A 19,013-nucleotide genomic window follows, 5' to 3' on the forward strand; every position below is an offset into this window, starting at 1 on the left:
TTTTTAAGCTCCTTCGGTGATTATAATGTGCATCACTGGGTTGAAAAGTGTGTTGACTTGGAGAAACACCAAAGAGGGAGGTTTAGTTAGATAAATAATATTTTCCAGTAGAGTGTACTTTAAAACTGGCCTTTGAAGGCCAAGTCATGACTGTCATGTGCAGATCACGATAGTTTACCACAAAGTCAGACATTTCAATTTGGCCATCTGCCTCTCCTTCTTTCCTGAACTCATGGTCAGTGTCTGTGTAGATTTATTTCATTAAGAATCTCTGATTCACTTCCCTACTGAGCCTAGTGCAGCTTCAAAACCCTCCCCTACAGAGAGCTCTGGGAGGTGAGATACCAGATACCCTCTCTGATTAGTGACTATGACTTTCCCAAAGAGACACGCAGAATGCTATGAAGAAGAGAAAGAAAGGTGAAGGGTGAAGAGAACCATCTATGGAGAAATACAAAGCAATGAGAAGGACCTCCCCTCCTCCAGTTTTCTTGACTTTGAAGAGTATATTTGGATTTTTGTAGTTTGTAAGGCTTTGGAACAGTGGTCCTCACACTTGGCTGCACCTTCAGAATTTCTGACTCAGTACACCTAGGGTGGGATCTCAAAATTTGTATTTCTAACAAGTCCTGAGGTGATGCTGATGTTTGGGGACTTTGAGTTAGAAAACCATTGCTTTCAGGTGTTCTTGAGAGATCAGAAAGATTAGTATGGCTGGATCTATCCAGATGTTTTTTGCCCAGAACTCAAAGACAAAGCATAGAATTTAGCTTATGTCAGATTAGATACAGGTTGGTAAGAACATGCTGAGGGGTTTTTATTTTAAGCTAATAGAAGCAGAGGCATAAAGGTCGTGTTTGGGATACTTGAGGTATGCAACAGAGTTTGTTGAAAATAAAATTGTTTCCAAAATGTGGAAGCATATCTTGTTTATCTTGCCTGTAAGATAGGAGTCAGTGCTAATTTTTCACCTTGTTTTCTTGAGAGTGGCCCTCTGAGGTTGCCATGCACAGATTCAGGTCATTTTGACATAGCGGCTGTTGCAATTATTTTACTGGGATCGGTTTTACCATATTGTCAGTTTCTTAGCTAACATTTCACTTGGATCATTTTTGTTCCTAACCAGTTGATGATGATATTTTTAAAGTAAAGAAGGGCTTGGATGAGGGCATTTTGGCATTAAAATGTCCAACATCAAAACACTATATATCTCAAGAAATTATTGATAGTGCTTCTCTTTGGGGACAAAGACTGGGAAGAATGGGAGGGGGTTGCTTTTTTTTTTTTCTACCTTAAGCTTCTTCCCTTCTGCATTGGTGAATTTTTAAAAAAAATCACATGAATGTATTATACCCCTCCCCCCATTTTATTAATTTTTGTGCTAAATTCACATTGAATAGCTGTCCTGAAACCCCACACTTACAATGATACACTGATGCTAACAGGGCCTAGGTTTAAATCATTGCAAAACTGTTTAATCCCATCAGCCCCAGCTTATTTTCACCTTTTGGGTCATTGTACTTTTTATACAGTTGTTCTAGCTCCTTCTAGTCTACTGGATTTCTTGTGGACTCTTTGTAGGATGAGTCTGGGTTAGGGGAGAATTTGTCTGCTAGTTCTCACTCAGTCTGTATTAAACAGTACAGTGTGTAGCAGGGTTTTTTTTTGTTTGTTTGTTTTGTTTGTTTTTAACCAGCCTGAGTAAATGCTGTGACTGGAGGCCTTGTTTTTCTCAGACAGTTTAAACTTATGCTCACTTGGCACTTCTGTGGGTCTGAGGCTCCCCATCCACTGGTATCCTCCATTCTGTGGCTGGCTTTGCAGGTCCAGGCCACCAACCATTTCATTCTAAATCCATGTCAGAAGACCTCTCTCCTAGCTGCCCCTCCACATGGAGTATTTTTCTGATGGGTTCTCAATGCTGGTTACGCAGCCAAGCAGTTACCTTCCATAATACTTTTCACCAACAGGTGGCGCTAATAATTCCCCTTATTTTCACAGTACCCCAGTGAAAATCCTTGTGTGGCATTTAGAACTTATCTTTGTACTTTCTGAGTTGAAACATGGCTGATTTTAAGAGTATATAAGGCAGAAAATACTCAGCATTTCAGACCAAGTCATTAGTATCTTGCCTTTCTCTTGGATTACCAGCCCCTAACTCCAGTTTCTTCTTTTATTCCTAGTCTGAACACCTTGATTGGTCTTCCAACAAAACAAGATGAATAGAAGTTAAGAGAAAACACAGAGGGAAATACAAAACCAATTTGTTGAAGTCTCTTTCCATGGGGGAAAGGATGACATTAATGTGATGGTCTGGACTGGAGAACTCAGTGTTGAACAAACTGACTAAACAATCATTGCAGAGCTACTCCAGGCACAGTTCTAGTTTGTGTATACTGAACTCTAGCACCTAGGTTCTGTCCTCAAAGCCTCTGTACTCTAACTGAAATAAGATAAGCACACAAAGTAAGGGTGAGATCTGTAATAATTCTCAGTGCACAGTATGTATATGGGATGGTATTTTCAGAAGAGCAAGTACAGGAAAATACTATGAGAGTTTGGAGGAGGTAAAGAATAATTCAGTCAGTTAATCAATCAGTCAATATTTATTGAACACTTCCTATGTCAGTGTTCTTGGCACAGAGATACTATGTTGATCAAGACAGATAAGATTTCTGCCTTCAGGGGAGGCCTCTTTGAGGAGGTGAGGCCTAAATATTGATAAGAAGCCAGATATGTGAAGATCTAGAGGAGGAACTTTGCAAGCAGGACCCTGTAGTGAAAAGCTCCAAGGCAGAAATTAGCTTTATCTGTTTCAGGGAAGGAGGAAAGCCCAGGTGTCTGGAGGATAGTGAGCCAGGAGAGAGGTGGGTGGCAGCCAGCCACAGATCATGTTGGGGATTTGTGGCCATGACAAGGAGCTGGGTTTGTGACTTTGGGGAAGGCTTTCCAGAAGAGGCAGGACTTGAGTTGGGAGATGAATTGAAAAATGGATGGATTTGGCTAGGAGGAGGGGAGAGGGAGGGGAATAGAGGTTGAGGGTTGTGGAATTGCTCATTCAAATGCTGTGGTAGCCCATCCTCAGTGCCTGAGTTGCAGAGTGATCAGGGTTGGTGGCTGAAGTTGGTGATGAAGATGATGAGGATGATGATGACAGTGATGATAGCTGCTGGTACTTAACGAGCACTTACCTTTGCCAGGCATTTTACCATGAGCACATTTCTCATCACATCTGCCCATCGATTTGGGTGCAATTATGCACATTTCAGAAATGAGAACACAGAGAGGCTAGGTGGTGGTGTGAGTGGTTTGCTGGAGAGTGGTAGATTTATTTTCTTGTTCTCAAAATAAAGAACATCAAATGAGCTAGAATTTGTTTTTCAGAAGCCTGAAACACAGAAGATCAGTGTTTGCCTCCCTCTCTGGAAGAGAGAGGAGAGAGGCAAAGCTCCCTCCGTGTGGGTGATGAGGAATTGGGTGCCCCAGGTCTTATGGGGACAGGCCTTTTACATGCAGCTAAACCTCAGTCAGGCAAGGGTTCTCTGAAGGAAAGCCAGTGCTTGCTCCCACGAGTCTCAACCCTTTGGAGAAGCACAGCGTGCTCAGAGGAGACTCACTGCTTACAAGGAAAGCATGAGGCTCCTTGAGACAGGCTGACTTGTACTGATGTCTCCGGCTGTCACTGTTGGCCGTTTGGGCATGTGATACTCTGAGTTCAGTTTCTTCACGTGCAAAATGAAGATGATGGTACCCACCTCATGGGGGTATTAGGAGGATTAAATAAGATGATGTAAAATGCTTAGTGGTGACAGCAACAATGGTTCCCATTTACCTGTGTTTACTCTGTGCTGAGTGCTTGGTAAGTAGGAAGTGCCTAGTTAATGGAGCAGTTTTTCTTATTATTTTTATTCCTCAACTCATCTACCCTTTCTGTTGCTCTGTGGCGCCCACACTGGGGAAATCAGCACTTTCTTTCCCTTTCTCCAAGCAAGCTCTAAGCCCTCACCCCCAAAAGTTTCCCTGTTCTATGTCCTCTCCTCATGCTGAGCCCTAAATCATCAATTCTACTGTCTCCTGACACCAAACCATTGATGCTCCTACATTAGTTTGCAAATATTTCACATTCAACTGGTTCCATCCAAGCATCCTCAAAAAATATTTACTGATGCTCAAAATTTTAGATTTTAGTTTAGAAATTAAACAAAGTTTATCTAATTTATTCTTAAGCCTTGTGCTTTTTCAGAGTATGATCTCAGTATTACGGGGTGACCAGAAGGGATGAACGCCAAAACCACTGGGCCTTCCACAGAGTCAAAAGATGGTGTAATTTTGCGAAATGGAGGAAATAGGCATTTTGAATGGGATTAAAAAACCTATTACTCACTTCCCTTTCCTTCCTGCAGAGAGAACCGAGAACATTAAGTAACAGTTTATGATTGACTCAGCATCCCTCACTGGAATGTTAGTCATTAAGTGTGTTCTGAAAGTGGTGCCTTCAAGGACTGCTGAGATGGGTATGGCCAGCGTCTAGCAGCCTTGTGCTTGTGGGGATTGGGAAAGCCGGCCCCAAGACTGAGTGGTGCCTCGCTCAGAGGGCATAGTTCCTCTGGGGTAATCCAATCTAGACTAAACATTTGGTGATATTAAGAAATTATTGTTCATTGTTTTAGGTGTGGTAATTACAGTTACGTTTTAAAAAATTATTTGTAAGATACATATTGAAATTAGAATTGATGAAATAATGCTTGCATTTTGCTTCAGGGTAATCTAGTTCAGAGTGAAGGGGGTTATTAGTGAGGGAGATAGTTGGAAACACGATTGTCCATAATCTGATCATTTTTAAAGCTGGGTGATAGGTACATGGTAGTTCCTTCTTCTCTCTGCTTTTGCACAATTTTGGGATTTTTCCAAAATAAAAAAAATTTTACATGCATGGTCCCAAGTGAGGGTAGAAATTCTATCTCTGAGTGGGAGTAGGTGAGCTTTAGTGCACAGACCGGGTGCTGTTCTCTGGTTATTCAAGACTTTAGGCTCACGTAGGGGTCCTAGGTGAGCTTTCCATGGTGTCGTTCGGGGAGGACTTTGTGTCCCGTGTTGGTGAACATGCAGCCCGTGCCTGATGAACACTGAATGAGTAAATAAAAGCAGAGAGGCTCAGAGCCCTGATCCTTCTCTTCCTGTCTCTGCAGCGGAGCTCAGGGGGAATACGCCGGGCTGGCCACTATCCGAGCCTACTTGGATGGGAAAGGAGAAAAACACAGAACGGTGAGTGTGGTCGGGCGGTGCTTGCTCACCACTGGGGGGCAGCGCGTTCAGCTTTAGGGTCCCTTTGTTCTGTGGGACCCTCCCTCCAGGCTTTCTTGGAAGATGCTGAGGAAACATGTAATCAAGAAACAAATGTCTATGAACTGGCTATTTTAATCCTTGCCTCCAAGACGTTTCACTGGACCAATTTGAGGGAAAACATTAGGAGATAAAAGGCTTTCTCTCAAACCCAGTCTGTAGCAGTCAGCCAGCTGGCTGTGGACGGGCTCTCCAGAGGGAGCAGAGGGAGGAAGGGGCAGGAATGTTGCCATTCTAAGCCGCCCTCCTTGGCTCAGCCCTGGCCCTAGGCCTGGACGGAGGGCAGAGACCGAGCTCTCGTTCTTCTGTGACTCCTACTGTGCCTGAGCACAGTTCTGTTCATATGTGTGCTCAAAAAATATTTATTGAATAAATAAATTCCCTATTAAGTGATTCTCTGCCTTAAGCAACAAAAGAAGACCTGGAGCAGAGTTCACAGATCTGCTTCATTGTTTTCTTTGGGTAAGAGAGTCCATTCTCCAGGGTCCACAGTGCTCGTGGGGGCCTTGTGGGGACCAGCAGGTGCTGTTAGGCTCGTGGGGCCTCCACAAGTCCCCAGAGGCAGTGCCTATAGCAGTGGACCTAAGGACACAGGCTTCAGATTGTGGCTGACGAAGGCTCACGTTCTCAGGGCCTTCATTTTGGTGATGGCCACGCTGACTTGAACTTCATGATCCGTGGAGGTGGGGTTAGAGGAAGCAGTGGGTAGGAGTCAGGAGCAGGGCAGAAGTATCTGCCCATCCCAGGAGAGTTAAGAGAAAAAGGTGCTGGGGTGGCTCTGGCTGCTCACATAAGTGAGATGCAGTGAAGGGTCCCAGTCTTAGTCCATTCCTGGCTTTATTGTTGATGGCTGGTTACCTGGATTTTTGCAATGAAGAATTTAAATTCTGTTTCACTTCCCTTTCATAAAAGGGAAGAAAAAAACATTTTCCCCCACCTTCCCTTGCTTATCCATCCTGATTCCACAGGTGTGTTTTCCCAGACCTTTGCCTTGGTTGGGTAAGAGAATTGATTTTCAAAGGCCTTTGAAAAATAAGACATTTATTGTTTGAATAGGTATTGAATACTGGCCACATACAAGACACTGTGTTTGCCAGTCTGAAGGGAGATCAAGCGATGAAGCAGACACAGTCCCTGACACCCCAGTTGGTTTTTTCACTCGGGTTTTCTCGTGGTTTTAAATTCTTTCACTTTCTGAGGAAGGGTTCATTTAGAACTGTAATTGGTTTTTGGACCTCAGAGTCTCAGGACTGTCACAGAGTCAGAAAGGAAACGTCGGGGCTTCAGTTGTCCAGTGAGAGGATGCCAGACAACTGACATGTAAAGTTGCCTTTTCTGTTTCTCCTGCATGGCTTCCGAGTACTGAGTAGCCCCCAGAATGCCTCATTGTTATGCTCTGTAACCACGAGGTATCTGGGGATCCTGGGGAGGGATCTGTGTGACCATTTGCATGTCGCTCCCCTGCCCCACTCCACTCCTGCCCCTGCTTTGCAGAGAGGCCTCCGAGACCCGCTTTGTGCTGCTTGTAGAAGGACAGTGACCAGTTAACGACAAAAGGCCAGCTGAAATCCAGGCTCTGTCCACTCTGAGGCTTCCCACCCCTCACAGTTCCCCAGCTCCCCAGTCTGACATTAGGAAGTATCTGGGAATGTCCAGGAGTTGGGGACCAAACCAGAAAGATCAAGGAGAAAGATGAGCGACCTTGACTGGGCCTGGGAAGAGTGTTTCTGTGACTCACAGATTCTTTTTAGCTCCTTTTCCTTCTCTTTGTTTCTTCCAGTCATCCCCTCTCTCTGTCGCCATGTGTGTGATGATGCTTCTGGCACTGTTGTGCACACTGCTAACACCGAAGTGTCGCGAGAGGCGATTCCACTCTGAAGGGTGGAGAAGAGAGGGATGCTGCATTCTGGGGGTGGAGGTGGGGAGGCAGGGAAGGCTACCCAGCCGTGGAGCTTGTAGAAATACAGAACTCTTGAGTCTGGAAATGTTGGCATCCTTTCTAGATTAAAGATTTTAATTAAAACTGACTTTTTTAGTTGGAGAAAAAGAAAATGACTTATTATTCAAATAATCAGGAAGGATTTTTCCACATCAGAGACATCTGAGACAGCTGCTCTGGTACAATAGATGCTAGTGGAATCTAGTAAAATACATCCTTCTTTTTTTTTTAAGGAGCGTGGGGAAATCATGTGCTACAGAACCTCCTGAGTTCTTGGTGATTCTTTGTTTCAAAGATTTCAAAAATTCTTTCGTTTTTGGAAGTTATTTTCACATTTACTCTTAGGTTAAATTTCAGAGTTTCCTAAAATGCACCGTCCAAGTTCTTGATTTACCAGTTTAATTTGTGACAATACAAATTTATTTAACACTTATTATAGAAATTACTGTGTGCTAGCCACTGTCCTAAATATTTTATACTTAATATCTCAATTTTCTAGTCACATACTAACTCAGATTTGCTGATCTGAGACTGAATTTCCTATACAAAGGGAAAACATTTTACCAAAAACAAAAAACACTAATTCTCCCCCTCCCAAAAAAAACACCCCTAAAACTTGTACATATTTTTCTCTTCTCAACTGCCTGAGGCAAAGTAGTGAGATTTGGTTTTTAGATTTTACCGGTGGTAAAAAATTGATTTCCCTTATAAAGGAGTGCTCCTCCTTAATCCTTCACTCATTCAGCAAGTTTCTGAGGGTGAGCTTTGTTGGGTCTATGCCAGGCACAGTGGGGAGTTAAAAAAATACAGCATCCACCTAAGTTGACATAAATGCACCAAAGAGGGTTAGTGTTGGATAAAACATCAAGTCTGAGTCTTATTATTTCCATGTCCCTCGCAACACCAGTTTCAAAGTGAGGAAGAATTAATATTTTAAAAAGATAGTTAATTAAATTCCTAAAGCCACATAGAAATTCAGAAATGTCCAATAGCAGCAAGTCACTGACAGAACCACTGAGACCTTTTCTTTCCACTAATCCTTACATCAGGGTGTGTGCTAGTTTCCCATGGCTACTGGAAAAAATTACTGCAAAGTCAGTGGTTTAGAACAGCACAGGTTTATTTTCTTATAGTTGTGGAGGCTAGGAGTCTGAAATTGGTTTCACTCGGCTAAAGTCAACGTGCTGGCAGGGCTGGTTCCTTCTGGAGGATCCAGGAGTGAGTCCATTTCTTTGCCTTTTCTAGTTTCTGGAGGCCTGCTGCATTCCTTGGCTCATGGCCCCGACCTGCCATCACTCCAACCACTTGTTCAGTCATCACCTCTTCTTCCTCTGCCCACCTCTGATGAACACTTGTGCATACATTCAAAGCCCAACCTATAATCCAGATTTCAAGATCCCACCTCACGGTCTTTATTCACACCAGCAGAGTCTCTTTTGCCAGATAGGGTCACATTCATAGATTCTGGGGATTAGAATGTGGACATCTTTGGGGGCCCATTATTCAGTGTATCACAGGATGAGTGACATTTCTAGCTTGAATGCTTTTGTTTTATCAGAACTTCTCTGGTATGAATTCTTCATTTAGGCCATTAATAGTCACCTTCCCCTTCCTTGATCAATGTTCTGTCCAGAAGGGATCCTTCTATCCAAAGTTCCTTGGGTAGATTAAAAATACCTTGTGGGAAAGGACAAGTAACTCCAGCTTTGGTCTTGAGAAATTAAAAGAATTTAATACAAAAGGGAAACATTTAAACAAGGCAGAGGATTTGAGGAAAACACAGCATAACCAGCAGAGACCAGTAACCATTCAAAAGAGGCACAAACTTTGTCAGCAGAACAACAACAAGGTAATTTCATGTTTGCTTTGCTTACAGTTCTCTTTGGATACACATGCATTTTGCTTAAGTAGAGGACTTTGTTGTTTTTGAGGAAACAGCAGTAAGCTGAGTTTCCCCTTTGTAAGTCCATTTTTATGATGACCATTTCTCTTCAAGAGGTGGCAATATTGGTTCTGGGATTTAAAAACAGAAGAAGATTGTTTCAGGGTGCACATTGATTCTCCGTGTTGCTTTCTGTTGGGAGAAACTCCAGGATGCACTTTCCTGTAGTGGGACAGCATCAGATCTGCCAGAGAATGTGTGTTCACCTGTGCTCATGTGATCTGGGGGGAGGATGAAATGATTTAAATCTGAGAATTCTAACATTGTGCCCACCATCCGCCTTCCATAGAATTAACATGTCTTTAAGCTCTAGCTTAGGTTCTAGCTCTTGAGATACTTACTCTTGATCTCTTCAGCTTGACGTGACACCCTCTCATTCTGAGTTCTTTGGGTACCTGTGGGCTGTAGACATTCATTTCTATGGATGACAGCATTGACAGTGAATGCGTTGTGTGAGCACAGGGCCGGGGCTGATGGGCATTTGTGCTTAGTTATGGTTCTCATGGCAACTAACACTTCGTTGCAGAGAGGAAGCATCCAATAAATGATGACACCGTTGGTGTGTTGGCACTGGGAGGCCTTGGAATAGGTCTGTGGTTATCTCTCTTCGATCTCAGCAGAGCTAAGCACAGCACTGAAGCTATGATGTGTGCATTTGAGTCCTAGAGTTTAACTTCCAAAATCATGTTCTTTCTATATATTATAGCTGAGACAATGTTAGAATCAGCCTAGGCCTGTTTTTGGTGTTGGCTTAAGTGAGGAGAGTGTTAATATTCTGAAGTCTTTAAGGAACAATATTTGGGGATTGAAGTGTAAGCTCCTTTTTTGGACATTGTTTGCAATGCAGTAATAATGAGATTGTAGCACATTTTAAGGCACCACTGGTCAGTTTAAATGGAGCATGTGGCACCCACTGAATTTGAGCTCCAAGCATCATCTAGGACTTTTCTGTCATAATGAATAGTCTGAAGGTGATGGTTTTTTTTTTTTTTCCTACTTCCTTCTTTTCATTCCACTCCTAAGGTTTGCCTCATTCCAAAATCCGCACATGGGACCAATCCTGCAAGTGCCCACATGGCAGGCATGAAGATTCAGCCTGTGGAGGTGGATAAATACGGGAATATCGATGCAGCTCACCTCAAGGCCATGGTACTCATATTCCACTTAACAGATGGGGGCGATGTGGGTTGGAAAGACGTGGTGGGCAGGTACTGGATGGTTTATGTCAATGTTATCTTCTTTTGCATTCTAATTAAAAGACTGAAGTTCCTCCTCTGAATTGTTCTAGGGAAAATGGCGTAAAATCAGAAAACCTAGCCATCTCTATAAGAAAAATAAAAGTAGGAGTCACATTCTTGGTCCAGAATAAAGCTGACCATAGTCTACTTTTGCCTCTTCCTTCACTAACAAGGAGAAGGTCCTTTAAACTGAAATGCATTTCTCTAATGTGTGCATGTGTAACAAACCAAATGAATTATTCATGGTGGTAGTAAGGGTATTCCTTGCAGGATCTGTCTGCCTCCTGCCCAACCTTACCCTCCTTCCCCCATTAACAATCAAATTGGCAGTCATGGTTATTCTCAATCTTTGTGTTGGGAATCAAAACATAAATGTAGATTTTGCGGATGTTGGTGATGGTCCCAGCCATTACCTGCTGATTTTCAGGCAATATTCCATATATTCCATCCTCCTTCCTGCAGTACCAACCCCCACTCCCAACCTCCCAACCTCCAGGAAGAGGTTGCCTAGCAACCGTATCTGCTTTTCACTGGTGGACTGGAGGCTGCATCTTAAGAGGGAAGGAAATCAGTTGAATAGCAATGTGATTTTGTCAGGGTTATTAGGCATGGAGACTGAGAACTTCATGTAACTGCCTTCACAGGGAAGATGAAAATACACAACTCTGCGCATCTCTCCTATCCGCTTCACCCTTCCATTGCCCCACAGAGTTTTTACTGATAAATCTTCTGGGCCAGTAGTTGTAATTATTAAGTCTCTCCAATATAGGATATGAACTTTAGTTTTTGTTTTTTTTTTTTTCTCATTTCCATTTGAGCCTGCTCTGACTTGCTGGTCAAAAAAACACAGGAACATGCCTTTTATATATACTTGCCTTCTGTCAAAAGGAAAAATGATGGAGTTTTTTTTTTTTTTTTTAAATCAGAGAAGAACACTCTTAGTGGGAATTCTAATTTCAGTAGAATGGGAGGGAAATGGGGTAAGGGTGGATATGGTGAGAAGAGCTGAGGGAGAGAGATTAACTGTAAGAATAAACTTGTCTGGAGCCAAAAAGATCTGAAATAATTATTAAGATGATCTGAGACAAAGGAAAACCACTTTATAGAGAGTTGGGCCCAAAATATCAAAAAATCTTCTGAACAGTTTTTTGGTCTTGACCATGGGGACCTAGCCTGAAGGGATCTTGTTATTTCTTTGCAATGATTTATGAAGGGAGAATTGCCTATGGATCTTTTATTATTGTCATCATATGTTGAGACAGTTCCAGAAATGAAAAGACCAAGACCTCATCTTTCTTAATCCTTTAAAATAAAAAGCAAGAGTTTGCCCAAGAAAAGCAACGTTTCCTCCCATTGTGTCCCTCTACCCTTTTCAATCTCTCAGGTGGATAAACACAAGGAGAACCTGGCAGCAATCATGATTACATACCCATCCACCAATGGAGTGTTTGAAGAGAACATCGGAGAGGTGTGTGACCTGATCCACAAGCACGGAGGGCAGGTCTACCTGGACGGGGCAAATATGAATGCTCAGGTGGGCAACGTGACAGGGCTCCTTGAGAAAACAGTTAAAAGTCAAAAAGAAATTTTTTTTTCTCTGACTTCTTGACAGCTGTCTTAAAATATGACACTGAGTTCAGAACAGACACTGACTTTATTGCCACATCAAACAAAGAATGTGTCACAATTTCACTGAGCTTATAGCTCCTAAGGAGGTCACGGGGGATGCTGAAGAGGTAAAAAGGTTGAAGGGAAGCCAGGAGTGAGTGGAATGTCCTTAGCTTGTCACAGGGTGTGGTCCCTCTGGGGTACTGTGGGCAAGAAGGTCACCCGACTCCCTGAGGGACCTGAGACCCCAGTTCTGGCTACTGGTGGATGTTGACCTCCCCTGGCCTTGGATCAGCCATTAGTCTGGCTTCAGCTTCATCCGTGTGGAACAGCTGAATAGCTCTGTCCCTGAAGGGCAGATCTGACTACTTGGTGGGGGGTGTGGAGGGCTGTCTGTGTGATGTGTACCTTTGAGAGGACGCTGTAGGGAGCCTTTGGAGGACAGAGAGTCATCTTTTTTTGCGTCTTCTCAGCTTCTTACTCTCCTTCTTATTTTCCTCCTCTTCCTCCTCCTCCTATTTAATTGTTTTTAAACCATGTTGGAGTCTTTCTGCTTTTCTTTTCTTCTAATTTCTTTTGAGTAGTCCACGGATTGTCTGTTGCTTCAGTAGCATAAATGCATTCTTTCTCTTTGGCCACATTCACAATTAGCCCTAACGCCAAGGAGGCAGGAACACCTGTTGTGGGTGGTACCAGGATGGTCTCAGGAAAACTGTCAGCCTCCCTTCCTCTCCCTTGGCTCAGTATCCTCTCAAACAGCCTTCCATCCCTTTATATCCATATGCCCTACGGGGCTGTTCAGTAAAGTGCACGACACCCAACGCTGGGGTGTCAGAGATGCTGGGGTGAAATGGCCTGTTTAATAGTGAGGAGGTACTATCCTTTCTTCTGTTAGGGGTGCTTCCTCTCCTGCCTCTTGGGGTGGATAATTAGGAATTGACTGTATATTCAAATCTGTTTTTTATAATCTAAATTAGACTAAATGGTCAGTTGCTGTTTCCATGGAAACCACAGGCCACGCTGCCTGTGGGATGCCTGTTTTGATTGCCGTATTAAGGACGTTTCTGGGAACAGCTCCACCTGCCTTTCCGTGGAAGGGGAAGTAGCATGGCGACCTGTCCAGAACACCCTTCATGCTCCTGACTTTTGCTTTTGGCTCCTTCCCTTTGTGGTAGGTGGGAATCTGTCGTCCTGGAGACTTTGGGTCTGATGTCTCACACCTAAATCTTCACAAGACCTTCTGCATTCCCCACGGAGGAGGCGGCCCTGGCATGGGGCCCATCGGAGTGTGAGTTCTGGGCTGCTGATTTCAGGATGGCTTTGGAGACTGAGAATGAAAGGTCGGGCCCAAACTTCCTGCTCTTCTCATCAAGGTCTTCAAGTGTCAAAGACATGTAGTGTGCCTGTAGGGGTTGGGTGAGGAGCAGTGAATGGGGCGCTTAGGTCTAAGGAGGAAAGCATAGTTAGATTTTATTAACCACAGTGTTTGGCCCCACTAAGCTCCCGGTCATGCATAGACAGAGTGGATTTACTGACAGAGTAATTATTAGGGAGCTCTGCTGGAGCATTCTGGAGCAGAAGTGGAATATCAGCACTTGGAAGTGCCTCTCAGACTTTAACTTAGAGTTCTAAGCTTTGCTTTATTTCTTTTTTAAATCAGCTGATAGTTACATCAAAAGTGACTTATCTAACTTAACAAACAAAAGAACTCATTGTAGAAAAGTAGTTGCCAGGGCTGGGGGGCAGGGAGGGACAAAGGGAGAGGCTAGTAAAAGGGTACAATACAACCTTTCGGCTATAAGACGAATGAGGTCTGAGGATCTAACACATAACACAGTGACTATACTAGATATCACTGTATTGTATAACTGAAATTTGCTAAGAGGATAGTACTTAAATGTTCTCTCAAATACACACACACAGAAGTGAATTGGGTGGAAGATGTTGAACACTCTGCAGCTTGAATTCTTATTCCATCTAAGTTAGGAGGGAACACACCTTATTAATAGAAATAACTGGATGAAGTCAGAGTAGGACTAAAGCAGCAAAGTAGCCGTTGATACCTTTTTACACTGTGAAATCAAATCAGCTTGTGGAAATGATGCTGAGCAGCCATTTCCTGAGCATTTTCATTCTTCCAAAAATATGCCGAGGGGTCAGTCTTCATTGATGCATGGAGCCTGCCCCCTTGCTTTTTTCTGCCTTCGTGATTACTATTATTTATAGGAAGTGGAGGAGTCCCAGTGTCTCAGTTGTGGGGGAGGTGGGGTGAGTGATGGTCACGTGCTGGCCTCCGATATGTCACCTCCCGGGGCCTCTTCTCAGCAGCATCCTTCTGTATCCCTTAGGTGCCTTGGGAAAGAGGGTGGGGCATTGGGCTGGGAGGGGGTGCTGTTGGGCTGGGATGTCTGCACATCCACGTGAGCCCGCAGCTCTGCTTGCTAGTCCATGGCTGCCTGCCTCTGCCGCATTGTCTGCCATGGTTCTTGGGTGAGCTGCTGGGATGCTGATGGCTGGTGAGCTGTGCCTCTAGAGGAGGAAGGAAGGAGCACTTCCTGCACATCTGCCTCTTAGCAGGTGTCAAGTCCCTTCCACTGACACAGCTCCTCTGTTAGGAACAGAGCTTCCTAAGAGGGCCCAGCACCTGCCTGCTAGGTTGAACTGGATGTTTTTACATCTTCTAAATTTTTATTTAAAAAAATACAGGAAGAAGCATCTTGTGCCTTTTCTGCCTAATCATCCCATCATTTCAGTGAAGCCAAGCGAAGATGCCTACCCTTTGGGTACCGTCAGCGCGGCCCCGTGGGGCTCCAGTTCCATCTTGCCCATTTCATGGGCTTATATCAAGGTGAGGCCTGTGAATGTGTGTTAGACGGGTTGGGGGTGTGGTGTGTGGGTGGGGAACTGAGACTTCAGACTTCTTTCCTGACTTAAAAATGAAGAAATCCATGATCCGAGATGTGGTGCGGTGAAAACTGCTGATGACTTGAGTGGAAGAAACCTTCCTAAAGAGATCAGCTAAAGTTCATTTCATCTCTTCTTCATCAAGCTGTTTTCCTTTGGGTTCTCATAGCGGATTTAACATCAGAGAAACTGACACGCCAGATATATTTTTCCAGACGGAGTTAAGTACCATGAGTCATATGGATGTTCTGGCCACGTCATTTGGTTTCCTGTAGGATTTGTACGGCCCCTTGCAAGTGAAAAACGGTACACATACTAATTATTACACTTGGTTGAGATCCTGGGATAAATTTTAGGAATACATCTCGTTTCACTTTGTATTTCTTGGGAGCCTGGAGGACACGATGACAATAGCAGAAATTCACTTATGTGGTGGTTTCCCAAAGCTCTTTGCCCTTTAGGGCCCGTGGAACTATGCTCTCGGGGGTAATTAGACTTTGTCAGAGAACAGGCTTCCTTCCTTTGTGTTTTTCCAAAAAACACTCAGGCCAGAGTTTATTTTATACAGCTCTCCTTCAAACTGGCCTGCCCACCTCCTGTGCTGACAAGGGCATGCATTGGATAGTTGTTCAGCGGCTAATTAAAGCGGCCTTCCCTAACAGCTCCCCTCCCTAGAGGAAGGGAGGCTTCTGGCGAAACAAACCCCAAACCCAGCTGTGCACATCATGCCGGAGGACCCTCTGGGCTGGTTGTTATTCTTGAACAGTGTGGCATTTATGTTTCTTAATGAAAACTTTCTGGGAAGCTGGAACAACAGTTCTATACCCCAGAGACTAAAACTTGCTTTTTGAAATGATATTTGCGTTTGTTTTTTTGCAAATACTAACAACAAAAACAATTATGATAAAGGTCTGCTTCTTTGTAAACAGAATCTAATTCACGGCTTCCTTTTGGTCTCTGGGTCCTGTAAACCTGAGTGATTTGTTATGGAATGTTATTTGGGTTGGAGAAGATTTCCCACATATAAGGAATAAATGCACCAAGGCTGGTTTGGCCATATGCCAGGAACATCAGATAGAGCCTCAGTTGAAAAAAGAAGTAAATAAAGTAGGGCCCTCTGACGTTGGGCCCCTTTACTTCAGGCTGGTGTTATGTATCACCTGGACTAGATTGCCACCTTCTCTCCCTGCTGCAGTCCAGCTTGGACACTCTGTACAGTACTGCTAGACTCCCACCAGGGCCCTCCATCCCCTCCTGGCTTCTGTTTGCCTCTGCCACCGGCTCTCCCTAGCCTGCACAAAACCTTTAGTGGGTTCTTCCAAGATGCACTTGCCCAGGCCCCATCCCAGAGAGAGTCAAAGTCAGCATATGCAGGGTGGGGGGTGGGCTGTCAAGCTGCTGGGTGACTCCGATGCACAGGTCGAGAACCAGTGGCTGACTGAACCAAGTCCACGTCCTGCCCAGCAAGGGTTTGAAGCTTGCAAGAGGAAGTTCCAACCCACCAGGCTCTACAGCAACTCCCAGGCTGCAGCCACGTGCCTTCCATTTCACACCTTGGTTCTTGCCATTCTTCTCACTTGGAGGGCCTTCTCCTTTCTCTTTGTCTCCAAATTCCACCCATTTTCAAGTTTCCACTCAAGTTTTAACTCTTACTCCAGGAACCCTTCTTTGACCAGTCTGGTAAAATGTGTGCTCTCCTTCCTTTGGACTTCAGGGTCCCTGCTGTTTAATTTTATGCTCTCTCATTTGCTTTTACATTAGTTATGTATTTAATAGCTGTCAAGCCTCCCTCATACATGAGGTGTTCTGGGAGGAAAGTAGGCAGTAAAAATTGGTGTAATCTTGGTTTTAAGCTCTTTACTGGTGATAATATTCACCCCATGTAACCACAGGGACTTGTGAACCACCAGAAAATGATATGGTCAAACCTGGCTGTTGTTAAACAAAAATAGCCTTGACTACAGACAATTGGAAGATAAACCACACAAAATGGATTCAGTGGGGATTTTGACCAAGATCCCATGGGACTCCTGGCAATTATCAAGGCATCTCAAATTCACAGTGAACAAATGAAAACTCCCCAAAATGCATGTAGCCTAAAAACGATTCTTTTTCTTCTGTAGATAACACAAAAGTCCACAGTCAATTTTGCCCTTTTCTAAGCTTTGTTACTATAGTAAGAAATACAAAATTACTGTTGAAAGGAGAAAACCAAAAATTATTTCAGGCTTAGAGGGGACTGACAGATATCGTTGTTAGGATATTTCACTCATCTGCAATCCAGAGAGTTGTGGCATGCTATCTTCCTTTGTGAGTGGGATTTATCTGGGGGTGTCTTTGGCTAGTGTCCATTGGGTTTACCCGTTCCATGGTTGATGGCTCTGTTTTTCCATCTGTTGCAGATGATGGGAGGCAAGGGCCTTAAACAGGCCACAGAAACTGCTATATTAAATGCCAACTACATGGCCAAGCGATTAGAAAAACACTACAGAGTCCTTTTCCGGGGTGCAAGAGGTAAGTATGAACTGTAGTCTATATTCACCTTGGTTTTTTCCTTGGCCAAACCAAGTTTGACCCAGTGGATGTGGCTTTCAGAAGAGGGTGGGAAACTTCTGCTTCTCAGCATATACCAGAGAAAAGCCTAGAGTTAGTGGAAAGAACTTCAATTTAGTAAACAGTTTAGGGATATCACTCTTTGTAAGACTCTGCAACACACTACAGCCCAGGCCAGCAAGGAGCCCACACCGCTGAGAAACGTGCGCATAAATGCTGTGAGCTCATTACCTCCCCTCGTGCCCTGGGGATGCCCCTAAAGAATGGAGTGTTGCAGACTGGGCAGAGGCAGGGCAGAAGAGTTGGGAAAGCCTTCTGGAAGGAGCCATCTGAGATGAGCCTGGAAGGAAGAGTAGCAGAACCCCAGTCAACAGAGAGGGAGGAGCAATCCAGAGAGGAGGTGTCGTCTGGGTGGTGGGAGTGTTGAGTGGCTTGAAGAACGGGGAGCGAGGAGAGGGAGCAGATGAAGATGAGGCTGGAGAGGTAAGATGGAGCTTTGAAGATCTTGGGAGGCTCTGGACTCTACTGTTGCTGAACAGGGGCATCACAGGATGAAGAGAATGTTAAAACCATTAGCACAGTGGCAGGGGATGAACAAGCTGTCAGAAGTAGAATCAGAGGACTTAGTTACTGATTAGTTGAGTGTGAAGAGAAATTTCAGGTCAGCCCTCTATGGCGTCTAACAGAGGGAATCATAGATGGAGGATCAGGGTCTCCCTGGAAGTGATGGGAAGGGGTGGAACAGGGAGACTGGCAGAGATGTGGCTCTGGGCACAGAATCTTGGAGCCGATTCTTGGAAATGGGGAGACCCAAGGCAAGAGTATTGGGAAACCAGATTGAACCCTCTCAGGCAGATGGCTACATGAGGGGGTGCAGGAAAAGGGGCTCCTGGTGAGGAGGGGTCTCCGTGCTGAGGCAGCTGTAGACCACCCCCCCTCCCTGCAGCATCTGACCCAGTGCCCATCCTTCCTTCTTTGCTCTGGCCCCACCTCCTCCCTGAGGCTACCCTTCCCTGGTGGCAAGAACTACTTCTCTTGGCTCCCTCCACCACAGAGGATCCCCCCCCCCCCCGTTGTCGCCTGGCTCTCTCCTGCAGACCTTGAGCTTCTGCCCAGGGGAGGCTGTGGCTGCCCTGGTCCCTGGCATCGCATCAGCACAGCACACAGATGTGGGTGGTCGTGCCCAACAGGGAGGGACAGACTGAAGAGCAGGTGGCTGGTCTCACGAGTCTTAAAAAGAACCTTTGCCTTTCACATTTAGGGGCCTTCAGTCACCTCTGAAAGAGGTTAGGGTCCAACAGTGAGGCAGATGCAGATGGAAATAGGCTGAGAAGTGGGCTGAGTTTGGGGAGAAGGGAGCAGCATTCATGTCTGCCGGGTTTGGTGGTGAAGGTGGAAGGGGGGAGCTGCTTTAATAGGATGCAGTTTCGTTTGTTTTTAAATAAGAGAAGATCATTTTCAGTAGCCAGGGAAAGGCTGTGAAGAG

At 44.6% G+C, this 19,013-nt stretch overlaps 1 protein-coding gene across 1 annotated transcript in view; it reads left to right on the forward strand.

Annotated features, from left to right (window-relative positions):
• Nucleotides 1–19,013, forward strand: part of GLDC (glycine decarboxylase) — a 150,091-nt gene that overhangs the window by 121,142 nt on the left and 9,936 nt on the right. The window contains exons 19-24 of the mRNA XM_032477700.1: nucleotides 5,190–5,265; nucleotides 10,248–10,373; nucleotides 11,847–11,996; nucleotides 13,246–13,358; nucleotides 14,777–14,918; nucleotides 17,377–17,488. Coding sequence (XP_032333591.1) covers nucleotides 5,190–5,265; nucleotides 10,248–10,373; nucleotides 11,847–11,996; nucleotides 13,246–13,358; nucleotides 14,777–14,918; nucleotides 17,377–17,488 — 719 coding nt within the window. The remainder of the gene's footprint in view (nucleotides 1–5,189; nucleotides 5,266–10,247; nucleotides 10,374–11,846; nucleotides 11,997–13,245; nucleotides 13,359–14,776; nucleotides 14,919–17,376; nucleotides 17,489–19,013) is intronic.

The sequence above is a fragment of the Camelus ferus genome, chromosome 4 (assembly GCF_009834535.1).
Source record: "Camelus ferus isolate YT-003-E chromosome 4, BCGSAC_Cfer_1.0, whole genome shotgun sequence".
In the NCBI taxonomy this organism is placed as follows: Eukaryota; Metazoa; Chordata; class Mammalia; order Artiodactyla; family Camelidae; genus Camelus; species Camelus ferus.